Source organism: Coregonus lavaretus (genome assembly GCF_964263955.1).
Source record: "Coregonus lavaretus genome assembly, contig: HAP1_SCAFFOLD_6164, whole genome shotgun sequence".
Lineage (NCBI taxonomy): Eukaryota > Metazoa > Chordata > Actinopteri > Salmoniformes > Salmonidae > Coregonus > Coregonus lavaretus.
In genome coordinates, this window is record NW_028166840.1 from 12,501 (window position 1) to 34,579 (window position 22,079).

The 22,079-nt window shown below is 46.7% G+C and overlaps 2 protein-coding genes across 2 annotated transcripts in view; both read left to right on the forward strand.

Annotated features, from left to right (window-relative positions):
• LOC311114227 (serine/threonine-protein kinase ATR-like) overlaps window positions 1-14,378 on the forward strand; it is a 24,138-nt gene extending 9,760 nt beyond the window's left edge. Inside the window, exons 18-46 of the mRNA XM_084189491.1 lie at window positions 54-147; window positions 353-478; window positions 580-786; window positions 944-1,057; window positions 1,161-1,276; window positions 2,074-2,194; window positions 2,424-2,561; window positions 2,711-2,912; window positions 3,041-3,207; window positions 3,306-3,470; window positions 3,560-3,651; window positions 3,742-3,833; window positions 3,921-4,098; window positions 4,204-4,389; window positions 4,969-5,125; window positions 5,234-5,333; window positions 5,419-5,498; window positions 6,090-6,232; window positions 6,331-6,428; window positions 6,578-6,807; window positions 6,986-7,120; window positions 9,599-9,802; window positions 9,918-10,061; window positions 10,369-10,519; window positions 10,800-10,956; window positions 11,115-11,268; window positions 11,414-11,565; window positions 11,824-11,926; window positions 14,016-14,378. Coding sequence (XP_084045617.1) covers window positions 54-147; window positions 353-478; window positions 580-786; window positions 944-1,057; window positions 1,161-1,276; window positions 2,074-2,194; window positions 2,424-2,561; window positions 2,711-2,912; window positions 3,041-3,207; window positions 3,306-3,470; window positions 3,560-3,651; window positions 3,742-3,833; window positions 3,921-4,098; window positions 4,204-4,389; window positions 4,969-5,125; window positions 5,234-5,333; window positions 5,419-5,498; window positions 6,090-6,232; window positions 6,331-6,428; window positions 6,578-6,807; window positions 6,986-7,120; window positions 9,599-9,802; window positions 9,918-10,061; window positions 10,369-10,519; window positions 10,800-10,956; window positions 11,115-11,268; window positions 11,414-11,565; window positions 11,824-11,926; window positions 14,016-14,189 — 4,180 coding nt within the window. The 3' untranslated portion in view covers window positions 14,190-14,378. The remainder of the gene's footprint in view (window positions 1-53; window positions 148-352; window positions 479-579; window positions 787-943; window positions 1,058-1,160; window positions 1,277-2,073; window positions 2,195-2,423; window positions 2,562-2,710; window positions 2,913-3,040; window positions 3,208-3,305; window positions 3,471-3,559; window positions 3,652-3,741; window positions 3,834-3,920; window positions 4,099-4,203; window positions 4,390-4,968; window positions 5,126-5,233; window positions 5,334-5,418; window positions 5,499-6,089; window positions 6,233-6,330; window positions 6,429-6,577; window positions 6,808-6,985; window positions 7,121-9,598; window positions 9,803-9,917; window positions 10,062-10,368; window positions 10,520-10,799; window positions 10,957-11,114; window positions 11,269-11,413; window positions 11,566-11,823; window positions 11,927-14,015) is intronic.
• A 539-nt stretch (window positions 14,379-14,917) lies between these two features.
• Window positions 14,918-17,592, forward strand: LOC311114225 (endophilin-B2-like; the record flags this gene model as incomplete). Its single annotated transcript, XM_084189489.1, has 8 exons — window positions 14,918-14,974; window positions 15,335-15,476; window positions 15,546-15,674; window positions 15,773-15,906; window positions 16,004-16,096; window positions 17,001-17,084; window positions 17,261-17,374; window positions 17,492-17,592. Coding segments are annotated over 8 exons (854 nt in total), but the record flags the coding sequence as incomplete, so codon positions are not given.
• Between the last annotated feature and the right edge of the window lie 4,487 nt (window positions 17,593-22,079).

A 22,079-nucleotide genomic window follows, 5' to 3' on the forward strand; every position in this document is an offset into this window, starting at 1 on the left:
CACCACACACACATATACAGGTAACAATCTCTGTCTGTGTTTGTGTCCTACAGGGAAGAGGTGCAGGACTATCTCCATGAGATCTACTTCCTGCCAAACCACCCTGAACTCAAAGACATACACACTGTCCTGCAGGACTACAAGAAGGTAGGAACACACACACACACACACACACACACACACACACACACACACAGTCCTACGAAAGATAAGTACACACATATGGGTTATTACCCTGGCCGTAGGACTGAGACTTTCACCCCAAACACTGGTGTTTTACTCCACAGGGGAAAAGCACCAATACACTCACTTGTGATGATGATGAGGATGATGAAGGTTATCTTCTCCCTAGTTGACGTCTAGGACCTGTGACCTGGCTGCAGCCCTGCAGCTCTCCATGAGGGCTGTCCAACATGAGAACCTGGATGTCAGAGTACACGCTCTGACCAGCCTCAGGGACATGATGCACAGCAACCAGGTGTGTGTTTATTTCACAACATATTATTCATGGTGGTCACATTTCTGTGTGTGTTATGTTCTGATGTGTGTGTTATGTTCTGATGTGTGTGTGCTCTCTAGGAGTGGTTGCTGCGACAGGTGTGCGCGTCGGAGGCGGTAGAGCCAGTCATCTCCTCATTAGTATCAGTGTTACTGCGAGGTTGTCAGGACTCTTCCCCAACGGCCAGGCTGCTTTGTGGGGAGTGTCTGGGGGAGCTGGGGGCTGTGGACCCTGGACGACTGGACCTCTCTCAAACACACACACACGGCAGCAGCAACACCTTCGTGGTAAGGATCGGGTGTGGAAACGCTGTGAAATGAACCCAGACTATATTTAGGAACAGTAGTCATTATTCAAGGGTTCTCTTCCAGTTTGAACGGAAACAGCTTTTAATCCAATTAGTTGAATCTGAATAAATATTCTTCTATTTGTGTGTGTGTGTAGAGTGGGGTGGAGGAGAGTAACTTTGCCTATGAGCTACTGACGGAGCTGACCAGGACTTTCTTGGCGTATGCCGACGACGTCAGAGCACAGGACTCTGCAGCCTATGCCATGCAGGTACACACGATATAATTATTTATTGTTAACAACCAATTCACTCATTGGAGGCAAAAACATGGAGATCCTTCCTGACGTGTGTGTGTGTGTGTGTGTGTTCCAGGAGCTGCTGTCTATATTTGAATGTCGTGAGGGCCGTAGTGACTCCCCTGGTCGACGGCTGTGGAGGAGATTCCCTGAACAAGTCCAAGAGATACTGGAGCCTCACCTCAACAGCAGGTACACTCTCTCTCTCTCTACCATCACACACACACACTCTCTCTCTCTCTCTCTCTCTACCATCACACACACACTCTCTCTCTCTCTCTCTACCATCACACACACTCTCTCTCTCTACCATCACACACACACTCTCTCTCTCTCTCTACCATCACACACACACACTCTCTCTCTCTCTCTCTCTCTCTACCATCACACACACACACTCTCTCTCTCTCTCTCTCTCTACCATCACACACACACACTCTCTCTCTCTCTACCATCGCACACACACACTATCTCTCTCTCTACCATCACACACTCTCTCTCTCTCTACCATCACACACATACACTCTCTCTCTCTCTCTACCATCACACACTCTCTTTATCTCTCTACCATCACACACACTCTCTCTCTCTCTCTCTCTCTCTCTCTCTCTCTCTCTCTCTCTCTCTCTCATCACACATTCTCTCTCTCTCTCTGTACCATCACACACTCTCTCTCTCTCAACCATCACTCTCTCTCTCTTTCTCTCTCTCTACCATCACTCTCTCTCTCTATCATCTCTCTCTCTACCATCACACACTCTCTCTCTCTACCATCACACTCTCTCTCTCTCTCTCTCTCTCTCTCACTCTCTCTCTCTACCATCACACACACTCTCTCTCTCTCTCTCTCTTTCTACCATCACACTCTCTCTCTCTCTATCATCACACTCTCTCTCTCGGTCTCTCTCTCTCGGTCTCTCTCTCTCTCTCTCTCTCTCTCTCTCTCTCTCTCTCTCTCTCTCAGCACATCATCTCTCCTGTGTGTGTAGGTATAAGAGCAGTCAAAAGGTGGTGAACTGGTCCAAGGTGAAGAAGCCTGTCTACCTCAGCAGCCGAGGAACCAAGTTCTCTGATTGGTCAGCTACCTGGGCCGGATACCTCATCAGCAAGGTAACCTCTGACCCTGAATGCTAACCCCTGAACTTTAACCACTGTCAGCTACCTTTGCTGGATACCTCAACAGCCAGGTCAGTCTTGAAAAAAAAAAACACTGGTCCCAACATTAAACCCTGTGGTACACCCTTTTAAATGTATATGTGGTAATTCCGTTTTTACTTTATAAACTAATTCAAATTGTTTGGCAGATAACTTTCTGACACGTTGTATGGGTGTGTTTCAGGTGAGACATGAGTTGGCCAGCAAGGTGTTCACCTGTTGCAGTTTCATTATCAAACACGACTACAAAGTCACCATCTACCTGCTGCCCCATATACTGCTCTACATGCTGATGGGCTGCACTGCTGTTGAACAACAAGAGGTAACACACACACACAGCTAACTACCTCCTCTTTCTTTATGAATAATATCATTACAAGAACTAAAAGCTTATTTAGATCAAATTAACTTCATTAACTCCAACTGAAAAGTAATTTATTGTGACATTAAATGATTGATCTGTGTCTCCAGGTAACAGAGGAAATGCTGGCTGTGCTCACAGAGGGTGGTGGGCGTGTCCAGGAGGCCGCATCTAGCCTATCACAGCTCAGTACTCAGAACCAGGAAGCAACGTCCAGCCTATCACAGCTGAGCACCCAGACGGTGTTCAGTATGCTAGCTCACCTCACCCAGTGGAGCCGACACACACTGTCGGCTAGAATCAAACACAGCGGTTAGTAACACACACACACACACACTTCATTGCTGAACCTCAGAATGCACTGTAAAATGACAGCTCTCCATAATCAGACGTTGCATTATGATTCTCTTTGGTGTGTGTGTGCGTATGTGTATGTACAGAAAGCGGTGACTACCAGCGAGTGGTAGCGTTTCTAAAAGGGATCCCTCAGGACGTGTTAGCCAAGGCCTCTCTACGGTCTAAAGCCTACACCAGAGCCCTGATGCACTTTGAAGCTTACATACTGGAGAACAAAGAGAACATACAGGATCATCTGAGCTTCCTACAGGTAACTCACACACACACACACACACACACCACATCTACCGGTGAGACACATACACACTTAAAATAAAATCCTAACACATATTGTGTGTGTGTATGCAGACACTGTACGCGGCCATGCACGAACCGGACGGTGTGAGGGGTGCGAACGCTCTCCGGCGGGAAGAGCCGTCCCTACGGGAACAGATTCTAGAACACGAGAGCATCGGGTTGCTAAGAGACGCTACGGCCTGCTACGACAGGGCCATACAGCTGGAGTCTGACCAGGTAACCCACACAAACATACGTGTTGATGAAGTGTGTATCAGTATATGTGGTTGTGTATACAGACTGCAGTAAACTCTCTCTCTCTCTAGATAGGGCACTACCATGGGGTGATGAGTTCTATGCTGGGGCTGGGGCAGCTTTCTACTGTCATCACACAGGTCAATGGAGTCCTGGCCAACAGGTGACAAAACACACACACTAGTCTATGCTAGTCTGCTAAATGAGTCCTTTCCATTGTAAATGAAGGTTATTTTAACCTGGTTATCCGTAGGCCCCAGTGGAAGTCTGATCTGAACACCTACAGGGTGGAAGCTGCCTGGAAGCTCAGCAAGTGGAACCTACTGGAGGACTACCTGGGCTCTGGTGAGAACACGCACACACACACACACACGTTGACGTTGTTGACATTGCTCTAACATTTGGCTGTTGTTTGGGTGTGTTTGTGTGTAGACCGTAAGTCCAGTACGTGGGGTGTGAGGCTGGGTCAGATGCTGCTAGCGGCTAAGCGGCGCGACGCGGAGACGTTCTACGACAAACTGAAGCTGGTCAGGACAGAGCAGGTGGTGCCTCTAGCTGCTGCTAGCTATGAGACTGGGACCTACCAGCGAGGATACGAATACATCGTCAGGTCACACACTAACCTCTTCACACACAGATACACCCACCTTTATACACACATACAGGCACACTGACGTTTGTAATGTGTGTGTGTCTTTGTGTGTGTGTTGTGTAGGCTCCACATGCTGAGTGAGTTGGAGCATGCCTTCACTGACCTCCAGAGACAGAGAGAAGGCCATGCCCCTAACACAGCCACGCTGCCCTCCCATTGGCCAGATCGGCTGGAGATGACCCAGAATTCTTTCCGCGCCAAAGAGCCAATCCTGGCCCTGCGTCGTGCCCTGCTGAGCATCGGCACAGGGTGAGTCCCACTAGACTGTTTTAACCCACTGTTAAGGAACATTTTATGTTTGTGCTTTTCTAATAACCAATTCGACTGGGTTCATGCAAGTGACTGATTGATCGTGCCTGGGAGGAATCCTCACGATCAGTATCTGCAATTTGGCAGTACGCCCAGAACATTGTTTTGAGAACGGAAAGGGATATCTCCGTTTCAATGTCTCAGCTTGGGGAGAAGAAGCCTCGTGAGGTATTGCTCGGTCACATGCATGAACCAGACGTTAATGATGAATTAATTATGAATAATGAATAAGCTAAATCATGCAAATATAACTTGTCTGTGTAAGCAGTATATAAGATAACTAACGGGACTGCCCCGGCGGAGCTCACTTCAGACCGGTACTTTATGCATCTAAGTTTGACTGTGACCTCTCCAGCTTGCTGTTAATAAACAGTGATTCATTTAAGATTGACTTCAGGTGTCCCTGGTGGTAATTTCAACGACAGCACCAAGCTAAAGCCTAGGCAATAACTCAGAGAGCTAATGCAAATATTCACATCACAGGCAAGATTACTCATTTTCTGTGTGTGTGTGTCTCAGTGTGTGTGAGGGGCTGGTTGGGGAGTGCTGGTTGCAGAGTGCCCGGGTGGCCAGGAAGGCAGGACATCACCAGACAGCCTTCAACGCTCTGCTGAACGGACAGAACACACACACCGCCGAACTACTGACAGAGAAGGCCAAGTGGCTATGGTCCAAGGTACACACACACATATATAAACACTCTAACATAAACACATATGCTCTCACTCACACACTCACACAGACACTCTCACACGCATCTCTCTCTCTCTCTGTGTCTCTGTAGGGAGATGTCCACCAGGCGTTGATAGTTCTCCAGAAGGGAGTGACTCAGTGTTTCCCAGACGACCAGCCTCTCTCTGACCAGAGGAGTCTACAGACCAAAGGTAAAGCCTACTGTTCTTAATAATGACATAACATAGTGACATGTTATTACAGACATGATCATAATGATATGGTGTGATGTTTCAGGTAAAGCCATGCTTCTGGTGGGACGCTTCATGGAGGAGACGGCCAACTTTGAGTCCAACGCCATCATGAAGGCCTACAAGGTACCCAGCAATATACTACCCAACGCTATACTACCCAACATTATACTACCCAACACGATACTACCCAACACGATACTACACAACGCTATACTACCCACATTATACTACCCAACACGATACTACCCAACGCGATACTACCCAGCACGATACTACCCAACATTATACTACCCAACACGATACTACCCAACATTATACTACCCAACACGATACTACCCAACATTATACTACCCAACACGATACTACCCAGCACGATACTACCCAACGCTATACTACCCAACGTGATACTACCAGCACGATACTACCCAGCACGATACTACCCAACGCTACACTACCCAGCAACGATACTACCCAGCACGATACTACCCAATGCTATACTACCCAACGTGATACTACCAGCACGATACTACCCAGCACGATACTACCCAACGCTACACTACCCAGCAACGATACTACCCAGCACGATACTACCCAATGCTATACTACCCAGCACGATACTACCCAGCACAATACTACCCAACACTACACTATTGTACCTAACACTGTCCAACGTACCCAGCACTAACATTGCATTCCTCTACCTCTCCCCTGTAGGATGTGACCACCCTGCTACCAGAGTGGGAGGACGGTAACTTCTACCTGGCTAAATACTATGACAAGGTGATGCCCATGGTGACAGACAACAAGCTGGAGAAACAGGGCAACCTCATACGATACATCGTCACCTACTTCGGAAAGTAAGACGAGCATCTCTCCTGTCCTGTCGTCATTTTGAAATGTCTACTGGTGGATGTTGTCGCCCCCCTTCTGAACTGTGTCCTGTGTTGTTGTCCAGAGCTCTGCAGTTTGGGAACCAGTACATATATCAGGCCATGCCTCGGATGCTGTCTCTCTGGCTTGACTTCGGGGCCAAAGTCTACGAGTTGGAGAAAGGTAAGAAGTGTGTTTGTCAGTGAGTGGGAGGAAGGTGAGCAGTGTTGGTGTTCTTCTTGCTCTGTGTATCTCTCCTAGAAGGGCCTTTAGACAAACTGATACGTGTTGAACTGAATAAGCCATGTCCATCTCTCCCCTCTCCTCCATAGCGGGTCGAGCGGATCGGCAGATGCGTGTGGAGCTGGGGAAGATCAACCAGGTGGTCAGCGACCACTGCGCCAGCCTGGCTCCGTACCAGTTCCTCACAGCCTTCTCCCAGCTCATCTCCAGGGTGTGCCACAGCAGCGAAGACGTCTTCAACGTCCTCATGGACATCGCTGCCAAGGTGCTGCTGGCCTACCCTCAGCAGGCCATGTGGTTGATGACTGCCGTGTCCAAGGTAGGGGAGGGGTGTGTTGGTGGTGGAAGTGGGTGTGTGTGTGGGGCGGGAAATGGGGTGGGTGGCTGTGTGTCGGAGCAGCAACTGTCCAACCTTGCATGGAGTTTATAGTGATACTTGAGAAAGCGATTTTCATGCATCAGGCTCAAAGACCTTGCTAAATGTGTGTGTGTTCCAGTCGTCCTACCCTACCCGGATGAACCGCTGTAAGGAGATCCTGAGGAAGGCTGTCAGTCTGAAGGAGAGTCTGGGGAAGTTCATAGGAGACGCCAACAGACTGACTGACAAACTACTGGAGCTCTGCAACAAGCCGGTACACACTGCTAACATATCAGTATGGGGTCCATTTCTCTCTCTCTCTCTGTATTCCACACTGCTAACATATCAGTATGGGGTCCATTTCTCTCTCTCTCTGTATTCCATACTGCTAACATATCAGTATGGGGTCCATTTCTCTCTCTCTCTGTATTCCACACTGCTAACATATCAGTATGGGGTCCATTTCTCTCTCTCTCTGTATTCCACACTGCTAACATATCAGTATGGGGTCCATTTCTCTCTCTCTCTCTGTATTCCACACTGCTAACATATCAGTATGGGGTCCATTTCTCTCTCTCTCTCTGTATTCCACACTGCTAACATATCAGTATGGGGTCCATTTCTCTCTCTCTCTCTCTCTGTATTCCACACTGCTAACATATCAGTATGGGGTCCATTTCTCTCTCTCTCTGTATTCCACACTGCTAACATATCAGTATGGGGTCCATTTCTCTCTCTCTCTGTATTCCACACTGCTAACATATCAGTATGGGGTCCATGTCTCTCTCTCTCTGTATTCCACACTGCTAACATATCAGTATGGGGTCCATTTCTCTCTCTCTCTGTATTCCACACTGCTAACATATCAGTATGGGGTCCATTTCTCTCTCTCTCTGTATTCCACACTGCTAACATATCAGTATGGGGTCCATTTCTCTCTCTCTCTGTATTCCACACTGCTAACATATCAGTATGGGGTCCATTTCTCTCTCTCTCTGTATTCCACACTGCTAACATATCAGTATGGGGTCCATTTCTCTCTCTCTCTGTATTCCACACTGCTAACATATCAGTATGGGGTCCATTTCTCTCTCTCTCTGTATTCCACACTGCTAACATATCAGTATGGGGTCCATTTCTCTCTCTCTCTGTATTCCACACTGCTAACATATCAGTATGGGGTCCATTTCTCTCTCTCTCTGTATTCCACACTGCTAACATATCAGTATGGGGTCCATTTCTCTCTCTCTCTCTGTATTCCACACTGCTAACATATCAGTATGGGGTCCATTTCTCTCTCTCTCTGTATTCCACACTGCTAACATATCAGTATGGGGTCCATTTCTCTCTCTCTCTGTATTCCACACTGCTAACATATCAGTATGGGGTCCATTTCTCTCTCTCTCTGTATTCCACACTGCTAACATATCAGTATGGGGTCCATCTCTCTCTCTCTGTATTCCAGGTGGATGGTAACAGCAGTGGTCTCAGTATGGGGTCCATCTCTCTCTCTCTGTATTCCAGGTGGATGGTAACAGCAGTGGTCTCAGTATGGGGTCCATTTCTCTCTCTCTCTCTGTATTCCAGGTGGATGGTAACAGCAGTGGTCTCAGTATGGGGTCCATTTCTCTCTCTCTCTCTGTATTCCAGGTGGATGGTAACAGCAGTACTCTCAGTATGGGGTCCATTTCTCTCTCTCTCTCTGTATTCCAGGTGGATGGTAACAGCAGTGGTCTCAGTATGGGGTCCATTTCTCTCTCTCTCTGTATTCCAAGTGGATGGTAACAGCAGTGGTCTCAGTATGGGGTCCATTTCTCTCTCTCTCTCTGTATTCCAGGTGGATGGTAACAGCAGTGGTCTCAGTATGGGGTCCATTTCTCTCTCTCTCTGTATTCCACACTGCTAACATATCAGTATGGGGTCCATTTCTCTCTCTCTCTGTATTCCACACTGCTAACATATCAGTATGGGGTCCATTTCTCTCTCTCTCTGTATTCCACACTGCTAACATATCAGTATGGGGTCCATTTCTCTCTCTCTCTGTATTCCACACTGCTAACATATCAGTATGGGGTCCATTTCTCTCTCTCTGTATTCCACACTGCTAACATATCAGTATGGGGTCCATTTCTCTCTCTCTCTGTATTCCACACTGCTAACATATCAGTATGGGGTCCATCTCTCTCTCTCTGTATTCCAGGTGGATGGTAACAGCAGTGGTCTCAGTATGGGGTCCATTTCTCTCTCTCTCTGTATTCCAGGTGGATGTTAACAGCAGTGGTCTCAGTATGGGGTCCATTTCTCTCTCTCTCTCTGTATTCCAGGTGGATGGTAACAGCAGTACTCTCAGTATGGGGTCCATTTCTCTCTCTCTCTGTATTCCAATTGGATGGTAACAGCAGTGGTCTCAGTATGGGGTCCATTTCTCTCTCTCTCTGTATTCCAGGTGGATGGTAACAGCAGTGGTCTCAGTATGGGGTCCATTTCTCTCTCTCTCTGTATTCCAGGTGGATGGTAACAGCAGTGGTCTCAGTATGGGGTCCATTTCTCTCTCTCTCTGTATTCCAGGTGGATGGTAACAGCAGTGGTCTCAGTATGGGGTCCATTTTTCTCTCTCTCTGTATTCCAGGTGGATGGTAACAGCAGTACTCTCAGTATGGGGTCCATTTTTCTCTCTCTCTGTATTCCAGGTGGATGGTAACAGCAGTACTCTCAGTATGGGGGTCCATTTTTCTCTCTCTCTGTATTCCAGGTGGATGGTAACAGCAGTACTCTCAGTATGGGGGTCCATTTCAAGCAGTTGAAGCGTCTGGTGGAGGAGCCGTCGTTCAGCCAGATCCTGATCCCCCTGCAGTCTGTCCTCATCCCCACACTACCCTCTACTGGCCCTGCTAACACACTGCACCACGACGCATTCCCCGGACACTGGGCCTACCTCGACGGCTTTGACGATACTGTGAGTGTGTGTGTGTGTCGGGGGGGTTGAGTAGTTTGTCTTTCTGTATGTGTGTGTGTATGTGTCGTGTCACATGGTGTGTGTGTGTGTGTCTCACGATGATGTGTGTGTGTAGGTGGAGATCCTGGCCTCCCTCCAGAAGCCTAAGAAGATCGGCCTGAAGGGAAGCGATGGGAGGAGCTACACTATGATGTGTAAACCTAAAGATGACCTCCGGAAAGACTGTCGCCTCATGGAGTTCAACTGCCTCATCAACAAGGTGTGTGTTTTAACCTGTCCGTTATCCAACAACATAAGACTACCGGAGCCGTAGCCCACTGAGCTAAAACCAAGGCATTACTTCTGGGAGCTAACAGAAAACTTCAGACTATTGTGTGTGTGTGTGTGTGTGTGTGTGTGTGTGTGTGTGTGTGTGTGTGTGTGTGTGTGTGTGTGTGTGTGTGTGTGTGTGTGTGTGTGTGTGTGTGTGTGTGTGTGTGTGTGTGTGTGTGTGTGTGTGTGTGTGTGTGTGTGTGTGTGTGTGTGTGTGTGTGTGTGTGTGTGTGTGTGTGTGTGTGTGTGTATAGTGTCTGCGTAAGGATGCAGAGTCCAGGAGGAGGGAGCTCCATATCCGTACATATGCTGTGATCCCTCTGAATGAGGAGTGTGGCATCATCGAGTGGGTCAACAACACTGGAGGTCTCCGACACATACTGACCAAACTCTACAAGGAGAGAGGTACACACACACACCCCATACTGATCAAACTCTACAAGGAGAGAGGTACACACACACACACACACCCCATACTGACCAAACTCTACAAGGAGAGAGGTACACACACACACACACACACACACACACACCCCATACTGATCAAACTCTACAAGGAGAGAGGTACACACACACACACACACACCCCATACTGACCAAACTCTACAAGGAGAGAGGTACACACACATACCACATACACACGCCACATACTCAATAAAACTCACTTGTGTGTGTGTGTTTGTAGGTATCCTGATATCAGGTAAAGATTTGAGGAAGTTAATCCTTCCTAAGACTGCATCGTTTGTGGAGAAGCTGAAAGTCCATAAGGACGTCCTGTGTGCCAGACACCCCCCTGTCTTCTATGAATGGTTCCTCCGAACCTTCCCTGACCCCACCACATGGTACAACCCGCTACAGACAAATATCAGTACACACACACACTTTTACAACACACACATACACTATAAATTACTGGTGATTAACCGTGTGTGTGTGTGTGTGTGTGGTCGGTCGGTGTGTGTGTGTGTGTGTGTGTGTGTGTGTGTGTGTGTGTGTGTAGGTACAGCAGCAGGTCAGCGTACTGTCGCTCCACAGCGGTGATGTCCATGGTGGGCTACATCCTGGGTCTTGGAGACCGCCATGGAGAGAACATCCTGTTTGACTCATTCACCGGGGAGTGTGTTCATGTCGACTTCAACTGCCTCTTCAACAAGGTGTGTGTGTGTGTCTTGCTTGGACTTGCTCTGCACTTCAACAAGTTCTGAGGCCAAATTCAATACATGCCTGACAATCCTTCTCTCCCTCTTTCTCTCTCCTCCCTCTCTTTCTCTTCCTCCCTCTCCCCCCTCACTCTCTCAGGGTGAGACGTTTGATGTTCCGGAGGTGGTTCCGTTCAGACTGACACAGAACATGGTCCATGCTATGGGCCCCATGGGGACAGAGGGGCTGTTCAGAACCGCCTGTGAAGTCACTCTACGCCTGATGAGGGACCAGAGAGAACCACTCATGAGGTACACACACACACATATAAACACACACACATATATAAACACACACACACACATATATAAACACACACACATAAACACAGGGATTGAACTGAAGCTATCCCTCTCGCCAGAGGCTACTCAGATCAAGACAATATAACGTGCCAAACTAGCCCACCAGGTGAGTGGGACTTCAAAGGACCAATGGTGTGGTGTACAGTGGTGTGTGTGTGTGTGTGTGTGTGTGTGTGTGTATAGTCAGTGTGTGTGTTTGTGTTTCAGTGTACTGAAGACGTTCCTCCATGACCCTCTGGTAGAGTGGAGTAAACCCAAAGGATCGTCCAAGACACAGGCCAGTGAGACTGGAGAGATAGTCAACGAGAAGGTAGACACAGACTCTCTCTCTATCTCTCTCTCTCTCTCTGTCTCTCTCTCCCTCTCTCTCTCTCTGTCTCTCTCTCTCTGTCTCTCTCTCTGTCTCTCTCTCTCTATATATATATGTATATATCTCTCTCTAGATCTCTCTCTATATACAGTGGGGGAAAAAAGTATTTAGTCAGCCACCAATTGTGCAAGTTCTCCCACTTGAAAAGATGAGAGAGGCCTGTAATTTTCATCATAGGTACACGTCAACTATGACAGACAAAATGAGAAAAATAAATCCAGAAAATCACATTGTAGGATTTTTAATGAATTTATTTGCAAATTATGGTTGAAAATAAGTATTTGGTCAATAACAAAAGTTTCTCAATACTTTGTTATATACCATTTGTTGGCAATGACACAGGTCAAACGTTTTCTGTAAGTCTTCACAAGGTTTTCACACACTGTTGCTGGTATTTTGGCCCATTCCTCCATGCAGATCTCCTCTAGAGCAGTGATGTTTTGGGGCTGTCGCTGGGCAACACAGACTTTCAACTCCCTCCAAAGATTTTCTATGGGGTTGAGATCTGGAGACTGGCTAGGCTACTCCAGGACCTTGAAATGCTTCTTACGAAGCCACTCCTTCGTTGCCCGGGCCGTGTGTTTGGGATCATTGTCATGCTGAAAGACCCAGCCACGTTTCACCTTCAATGCCCTTGCTGATGGAAGGAGGTTTTCACTCAAAATCTCACGATACATGGCCCCATTCATTCTTTCCTTTACACGGATCAGTCGTCCTGGTCCCTTTGCAGAAAAACAGCCCCAAAGCATGATGTTTCCACCCCCATGCTTCACAGTAGGTATGGTGTTCTTTGGATGCAACTCAGCATTCTTTGTCCTCCAAACACGACGAGTTGAGTTTTTACCAAAATGTTCTATTTTGGTTTCATCTGACCATATGACATTCTCCCAATCCTCTTCTGGATCATCCAAATGCACTCTAGCAAACTTCAGACGGGCCTGGACATGTACTGGCTTAAGCAGGGGGACACGTCTGGCACTGCAGGATTTTAGTCCCTGGCGGCGTAGTGTGTTACTGATGGTAGGCTTTGTTACTTTGGTCCCAGCTCTCTGCAGGTCATTCACTAGGTCCCCCCATGTGGTTCTGGGATTTTTGCTCACCGTTCTTGTGATCACTTTGACCCCACGGGGTGAGATCTTGCGTGGAGCCCCAGATCGAGGGAGATTATCAGTGGTCTTGTATGTCTTCCATTTCCTAATAATTGCTCCCACAGTTGATTTCTTCAAACCAAGCTGCTTACCTATTGCAGATTCAGTCTTCCCAGCCTGGTGCAGGTCTACAATTTTGTTTCTGGTGTCCTTTGACAGCTCTTTGGTCTTGGCCATAGTGGAGTTTGGAGTGTGACTGTTTGAGGTTGTGGACAGGTGTCTTTTATACTGATAACAAGTTCAAACAGGTGCCATTAATACAGGTAACGAGTGGAGGACAGAGGAGCCTCTTAAAGAAGAAGTTACAGGTCTGTGAGAGCCAGAAATCTTGCTTGTTTGTAGGTGACCAAATACTTATTTTCCACCATAATTTACAAATAAATTCATAAAAAATCCTAAAATGTGATTTTCTGGAAAGAAAATTCTCAATTCGTCTGTCATAGTTGACGTGTACGTATGATGAAAATTACAGGCCTCTCTCATCTTTTTAAGTGGGAGAACTTGCACAATTGGTGGCTGACTAAATACTTTTTTTCCCCACTGTATATATATATATCTCTCTCTCTGTCTCTCTCTCTCTCTCTCTCTCTGTCTCTCTCTCTCTCTCTCTCTCTCTCTCTCTCTCTCTCTGTCTCTCTCTCTCTCTCTCTCTCTCTATATATATATATATATATATATATATATATATATATATATATATATATATCTCTATATGTCTCTGTCTGTCTGTCTCTCTCTCTCTCTCTGTCTCTCTCTCTCTCTCTCTATATATATATATATATATATATCTCACTATAGAGAAATATTCATATAACAAACACTCTCTCTCTAAATAAATGTAAAAGGATGAACTAACACATCCTCCCCTCTCTCCCTCCCAGGCCAAGACCCATGTGTGTGAGATTGATCAGCGTCTGCAGGGTGTGATAAAGAGTCGTAACAAGGTGTTGGGTCTGCCTCTGTCTATAGAGGGACACGTCCACTACCTGATACAGGAGGCTACTGACGACAAACTACTGTGTCAGATGTACCTGGGCTGGGGACCTTACCTCTAATACACACACACACTACTGCTTCTCAGAGAAACTGAATTATTTGCAAAGTACAATACTTTTCTTGTTCTGTTCTGTTATCCATGAAATCGTTTTCCTTTTTCATGTTTTTGTAAATCTGGAGTAATTGTTATGTTTTTCATGGGGCAGTTGCATATTTTCCCATAATAATAAAATAAATCCTATTTTCTGAAATGCTGGTGTGTGTGTGGTCTAATCTCATCACCCTGTTCAGATTACTGAGGGGCCAGTCTGTCTGATGATATTTGAAACACAAACAGAAACATACATGAAGCATTCACTCACACATGACAGAGGGAGTTTGAAATTTGGCGGGATACCTAATCTTCTTTACGTCATAGCACGACAAATGTCCTTTGCAGCAGCCCGTTAGCGTTATCCAAAACATCCCCTAAAGCCGCGAATAGAGGAACGAGCTACTGGAGATGTAAACAGATTCCGCTGTCATTCATTCGGACAACGGGAGCTGATATGGTGGATATTCTTAGCTCCTCTATTTGTGGAAAATGTTATGAGCGCGTGTTATGAGAGGATACATCACCGCTAGTCATACTCTGTCTTTCTAGAATGGTCGTTGTTTACGGTATCAGCTTTTCACATGCCAGTAATCCGGTTAGAAGAGATGTATTTGTATAGCTATCCACGGCTGCTAGACAGCTAGCCTAGCTCGTTGCACAGAAGGAGAGCGAGCGACCGCCGACCTTGACCAGATGGAAATCACGAGGCTCGCTGTGGACGCGGGCGCGTTTATCAACCGAGCTGTTCAGGTGAGGGAGATATTGAATTTAACTTCATTGATCTCGAAGGGTCGATTTATGTCAATCTGATTCAGTTACATAGTAGCGGAGATGACGGTTGTGTATTTGCCTAACATATACTGTATATATAGATAGTTGTCACAAGATTTTAAAAATAGTACTCAAGTGAACAAAGCCGCTGGTCGGCAGTCGGAGATTCAGCACTGTTCATAAGAACAACGACACGTTCAGCACCACATGACAGTGGACAGCGACGGTCTCCGGCGCAGCCATTCCTCAAAGGAAGTAGACTTCCATGTGATCCTTTCAAAACTGCATCTACAACACACACACACTCTCACACATAGATGACATGTTCTATCTCTCCAGTATACAGAGGAAGCTCTGGGGCAGGCTGAGAAGACAGAGTTGGACAGCCGGTTGGAGAGTCTCCTGGACAGAGCAGATTCCACTAAGACCTGGACTGACAAAATCATCTCACAGACTGAGACATTACTGCAGCCTAACCCTGGTTAGTTTCCTGTGTGGAAGCTAAGGAATTGTAACCTCTAGCCCCTGACCTCTGACCTCTAACCTTTAGGAGCTCGTTTAGAGGACCTCTTCTATAAGGGTCTGGATTGGAGCACCCCGGAGAGGCCAACCCCCCACGAGCTGCTGAGTGAAAACATGATGGACGCTGCTCTGGAGCTGGGGCGACACACACCCTACGGTACACACACACACACTCTATGGTACACACTCTATGGTACACACACACACACACACTATGGTTAGAGACTGGACATGTGTATATATGTGTGTGTGTAGGTAGTACTCTGATTAAGTGTGGGGAGTTGGAGAGGCAGATTGGGGTGGCGAACAAGAAGCTGATCCAGAGTACAGACATCAACTTCCTGTCTCCTCTACGGAGGTTCACCGACCAGGAATACACAGTCATACAGGTACACACACACCACATCACAACATACACACACTACTATAACACAAATACACTCGGACAACTGGGGATTAAGCGTGAGTGTGTGTGCGTGTGTGTAGAATGAGCGCAGGCAGCTGGTGAATAAGCGGTTAGATCTGGACATTGCGAAGGCCAGACTGAGAAAGGCACAGGAAGCAGAAAGCGAGGCCCAGGTGAGAACACACATACTGCCTACCACATACTGCTGACCTCATACTGCTGACCTCACTGCTGACCTCACACTGCTGACCTCATACAGCTGACCTCATACTGCTGACCTCATACAGCTGACCTCACACTGCTGACCTCATACAGCTGACCTCACACAGCTGACCTCATAAAGCTGACCTCATACTGCTGACCTCATACTGCTGACCTCATACAGCTGACCTCACACTGCTGACCTCATACAGCTGACCTCATGAATTGATCCTTCGCTAACCAGCTGAGCTAGCAAACAATGTAACAAAAGTATAATTTCGGACTTGCAAAATACTCCAACAGGCTCTGCATTTCAGGAATCACAGTAGCAAGTACCCCTGGTGCACTGTTCAATTATTTTGCCATAAAAATATATATATATTAAGAAAATATGTTTTTGCCATAGCCCTCACTGGCTTTCATGCAATTTAAATGTGAGCTTGTCCTAGGTATCAGACTGGACGACAGTTACTATCCATTGGACCTCTGCGATTTGTTGCCCAAAATTCTACCCAGACTTAATGAAGGGTCAATGGTGGCTTGAAAGATGTATGCATAGTTGGGTCAGGAGAGGAGGTTTGCCCTAGGTTTCCAAGAGTGTCAACAATGCATAGCATCAAAAGTCAAGTTTCACCTCTCCCTCCTCTCTCTCTCTCTATCTATCTCTCTCGTCCTCTCCCTCTCTCATTCTCTCTCATTCTCTCTCTCTGGGTCTCTCTGTCTCTCTTTCTTTCTCTCTCTCTCATTCTCTCTCTCTCCCTCTCTGGGTCTCTCTGTCTCTCTTTCTTTATCTCTCTCTCATTCTCTCTCTCTCCCGCTCTGTGTCTCTGTCTCTGTCTCTGTCTCTCTCTCTCGCTCTCTTTCTCTCTCTCTCAGGGTCTAAATGCTAACCCATTAGGAGAGGAGTATGTAGCTCATGTCTCCTACATGTTCAGCTTCCTACGAGTCCGATGGCTGAAGGTCTGTCCTCACATACACACGCACACTCCCACACACTTGTTTTAACATCAGGTAGCAGTACACATTAAGACTGAACGATATGATGAAAATGGACCAGCAGTTTTCTAATTGGTTGGTCCTGTTCCTGTCTGTTTTCTCATTGGTTGATCTTATGTATTTCTATCAAATGCTGTCAGATGTGGGCCCAGGAAGTCTCTCAGGCAGAGATGGAGCTGAGGATCTCTCAGAGTGTGTTTGACCGACAGTCAGAAATCACCAGACTACTGCTGGAGGGAATCAACACTACACACGTATGTACCAACACACACACGCACGCACACACACACAGATACACACACACACACACAGAGAGACTGGTATTAACACAGACACATGCTCACTCTCTCGTTCTCCCCTGTCTGCTGCAGGCTGCCCATCTGAGAAGTCTGTATGACTTTGTAGAAGACCAGGCCAGTTACTACGCTCAGTGTTACCAGCTCACACAGGACCTACACACCCAACTGGCCAGGTGTGTATCTGTGTCTCTGGTGTGTGTGTGTGTGTGTGTGTGTGTGTGTGTGTGTGTGTGTGTGTGTGTGTGTTAACCGCTTTTTGTTTTCTCTCTTTGTAGCGCTCCCCCTCTGGTCTGCTACAATAACAACTGGCACTTAGAAACTAACCAACCCTCCACAGGTAACCTGCCCTTAGCAACCATTCAGCCCCTAGCAACCTGTGACTCTTCAACAACCAACCAGGCAACTAGCCAACCCCTAGCAACCAACCAGGCAAACAGCCAACCCTTAGCAACCATCCAGCCCTTAGCAACATGTGAGTCTTCGACAACCAACCAGGCAACAAGCCAACCCCTATCAACCAACCAGGCAAACAGCCAACCCTTAGCAACCAACCAGGCAGCCAACGAGTCCTCAAAAAACAATGAGTCCTCGACAACCAATAAGTCCTTGACAAACAACCAGACAAGCAGCCAACGCTTAGCAACTGCTGGGTCCTCTACAACCAACCAGGTAACCTAGGTAACTAGTTTAGTTTAGTTTATTATACTTTTTTTTTTATTAGACTAAGACTTATTTCCATTTTGGTCTGCTAGGCCTCGACAATCATCCAGGCAAACAGCCAACCCCTACAAACCAACCAGGCAACCAATGAGTCCCCAACAACCAATGTGTCCTCATCAACCAACCAGGCAACAAACCAACCCTTAGCAACTAACCAGCCCTTGACAACCAACCAAGCAACAAGTCAATCCCTAGCAACCAACCAGGCACTCAGCCAATCCTTAGCAACCACTGAGTCCTCAACAACCAACGAGTCCCTGACAACCAACCAAGCAACCAGCCAACCCTTGACAACCAACCAGGCAACCAGCCAACAGTTAGCAACCAATGAGTCCTCCACCACCAATCAGGTAACTAACCAACCCTTACAAACCAACCAGGCAACCAATGACTTCCCAATAACCAACGAGTCCTTAACAACCAACCAGGCAACCAGCCAACCCTTAGCGACTCACCAGCCCTCGACAACTAACCAGGCAACCAGCCAATCCTTAGCAACTAACCAGGCCCCCAGCCAACCCTTTACAACCAACTGGGAATCCATCAAACCCTTAGCAACCAATGAGTCATCAACAACCAACGAGATCTCAACAACCAACCAGGCAACTAGCCAACCCTTAGCCACCAACAAGGCAACCAACCAGACAACCAATGTGTTCTCAACAACTAATGAGTCCTTGACCACCAACCAGGTAACTAACCAGCCCTCGACAACTAATCAGGTAACCAACCAATCTCTAGCAACCTTCCGGACAAACAGCCAGTCCTTAGCAACCAATGTGTCGTCAACAAACAACGAGAACTCGACAAACAACCAGGCAACCAGCCAACCCTTGACAACCAACCAGGAACCCATCGAACCCTTAGCAACCAATGAGTCATCAACAATCAACGAGTCCCTGACAACCAACCAAGCAACCAGCCAACCCTTGACAACCAACCAGGCAACCAGCCAACAGTTAGCAACCAATGAGTCCTCCACCACCAATCAGGTAACTAACCAACCCTTACAAACCAACCAGGCAACCAATGACTTCCCAATAACCAACGAGTCCTTAACAACCAACCAGGCAACCAGCCAACCCTTAGCGACTCACCAGCCCTCGACAACTAACCAGGCAACCAGCCAATCCTTAGCAACTAACCAGGCCCCCAGCCAACCCTTTACAACCAACTGGGAATCCATCAAACCCTTAGCAACCAATGAGTCATCAACAACCAATGAGATCTCAACAACCAACCAGGCAACTAGCCAACCCTTAGCCACCAACAAGGCAACCAACCAGACAACCAATGTGTTCTCAACAACTAATGAGTCCTTGACCACCAACCAGGTAACTAACCAGCCCTCGACAACTAATCAGGTAACCAACCAATCTCTAGCAACCTTCCGGACAAACAGCCAGTCCTTAGCAACCAATGTGTCGTCAACAAACAACGAGAACTTGACAAACAACCAGGCAACCAGCCAACCCTTGACAACCAACCAGGAACCCATCGAACCCTTAGCAACCAATGAGTCATCAACAATCAACGAGTCCTCGACAACCAACGAGAACTCGACAAACAACCAACTCTTGACAGCAAACCAGCCCTTAGAAACCAGCCAGACAACTGGTCAGCCTGCACGTGGTCCAGTAGCTGACAGAACTGTCTGACTGTGGAACTGTTTGTATGAAAAGCGTATGTTTATATTGAGTCTTTGAGTTGTGAACAGCTCTCCTCCAGCTCCTCTCTGCCAAAACGTCAGCTACCATGGCTAGGTCCTAAATGAAGGCTCTGACCAAAAGTAGTGCACTAGGGAAAATAGGGTGTCACTTCAGATTGGTCCAATGTCTCAGTCATAGTGGTGAAGGGCTTCACAGCTAATTTATGTCCTTTCATAAACTGTATGTATCTATTGGATCATCCATGTACTCTTTAAGGGAGTTACGTACCCAGGCCTAAATGTATGTATATAGTGGTCATCTATGTCGAGGTTATATAGATGTATATGTATGTAGCAGTGGAAGCTGCTGAGGGGAGGACGGCTCATAATAATTAATGGAATGGTAATAACCACATGGAAACCACATGTTTGATACCATTCTATTGACTCCATTCCAGCCATTACTATGAGCCGTCCTCCCCTCAGCAGCCTCCACTGGTATGTAGGCTACTGTGTGTGGTGGTATAGATCTATATGGTCGTTCCAGACTGTCTATTTTGAGACTTATAAATGGAGGGACACTGCCAGCTGTGTTTACATCATGTATTGTGTCGTCTGAAAACAGTATGTGTGATCAAAAGAGGTGACATTTTGTTGCATATTGTAATAAATGTGTCGTGTGTGTGTGACTCTTCACCTCTATAGGCTGAGGTCATTTTCCATACGGCAACATGTGGTCAGCGGGGTGGGGGGGCGGGGGGGCATGAAATTGAAAAGGGTCTTTGGTTATTCCATAGTATAAAACATACACAAACACTTACAGCCATGTATATAGTCCCACCAGGCTAAACCGTGTAAGTGTTTCCGTCTACAGATGTTTTCAATTGACCCTGCATGAGAGGGCAGCTCTACACTCAAACACACATACACACACGAAAGCTCCGCCTCGATCTGCTGGTGCTTGGATCTACATGGTTACTCTGGGTTACTGGGACACAGAACACACACACACACACACACAAACACAAAGTTTTACTTAGTACGCTGTTTGGGGATATACAGTGGCTTGTAAAATTATTCACCCCCCCTTGGAATTTTTCCTATTTTGTTGCCTTACTACCTGGAATTTAAATGGTTTTTTGGGGGGTTTGTATCATTTGATTCACACAACATGCCTACCACTTTGAAGATGCAAATTATTTTTTATTGTGAAACAAACAAGAAATTAGACAAAAAAACAGAAAACTTGAGCGTGTATAACTATTCACCCCCCAAAGTCAATAATTTGTAGAGCCAGCTTTTGCAGCAATTACTGCTGCAAGTCTCTTGGGGTAGGTCTCTATAAGCTTGGCACATCTAGCCACTGGGATTTTTGCCCATTCTTCAAGGCAAAACTGCTCCAGCTCCTTCAAGTTGGATGGGTTCTGCTGGTGTACAGCAATTGTTGTGGAGAATTGTCCTTATTCTTAATAAAAACCGAAGTATTTCAAGAGTTTTTGTAGAATTAAGATAAACTTTATTACAATTAGATAATAATAATAAGCCATTTAGCAGACGCTTTTATCCAAAGCGACTTACAGTCATGCGTGCATACATTTTTTTTTTGTGTATGGGTGGTCCCGGGGATCGAACCCACTACCTTGGCGTTACAAGCGCCGTGCTCTACCAGCTGAGCTACAGAGGACAAGATAAGGCCGAGGTGGTCTGCAGAGCATCTGAATTCCCAACACTTGGCCCTCAGTTTATATACAGTTCTATTCCTGAACATTTAACATACTTTTTTGCTTAATCCCGGTTTAGTTCTTCCACCACTGTCTCCAAATCTCCATCTTTTGACCGCTCCGCCCACTCTCTTAATTTATGATAGTGGCGAAATCTGACTTCTCCTCCCCCTATGTATTCAGATTTGGAAACAATAGTGTCAGGACCAAGCTTTCTCATGCAAAAAATAGCAGAGCCATCTCTTATCAGTCAGGAGAAGCCTTGAGATTAGGAAGTGCACACTTCTGCAGCCTGTCCCAGTTCACCAGTTTCAGAGATAGGCCCCCTCTGCACACAAAGTCTCCAGCCACAAATACATTTGCACATAAAACATCCCATCTAACCCATAACCCATTCTCAACCATATACATTTAAGACATTCCTCATGCATGGCTTCATGTATAGCAGTATAATCAGTTCTCAGACATGTACAGTTCTCATGCATAGTGTATATTTCCCACACATAGTAAGAATGAGCAGGCCCATTCCCAGGAGCCATGTCCTGACTCTGGCTCAGGCTCCCTCCTTGTG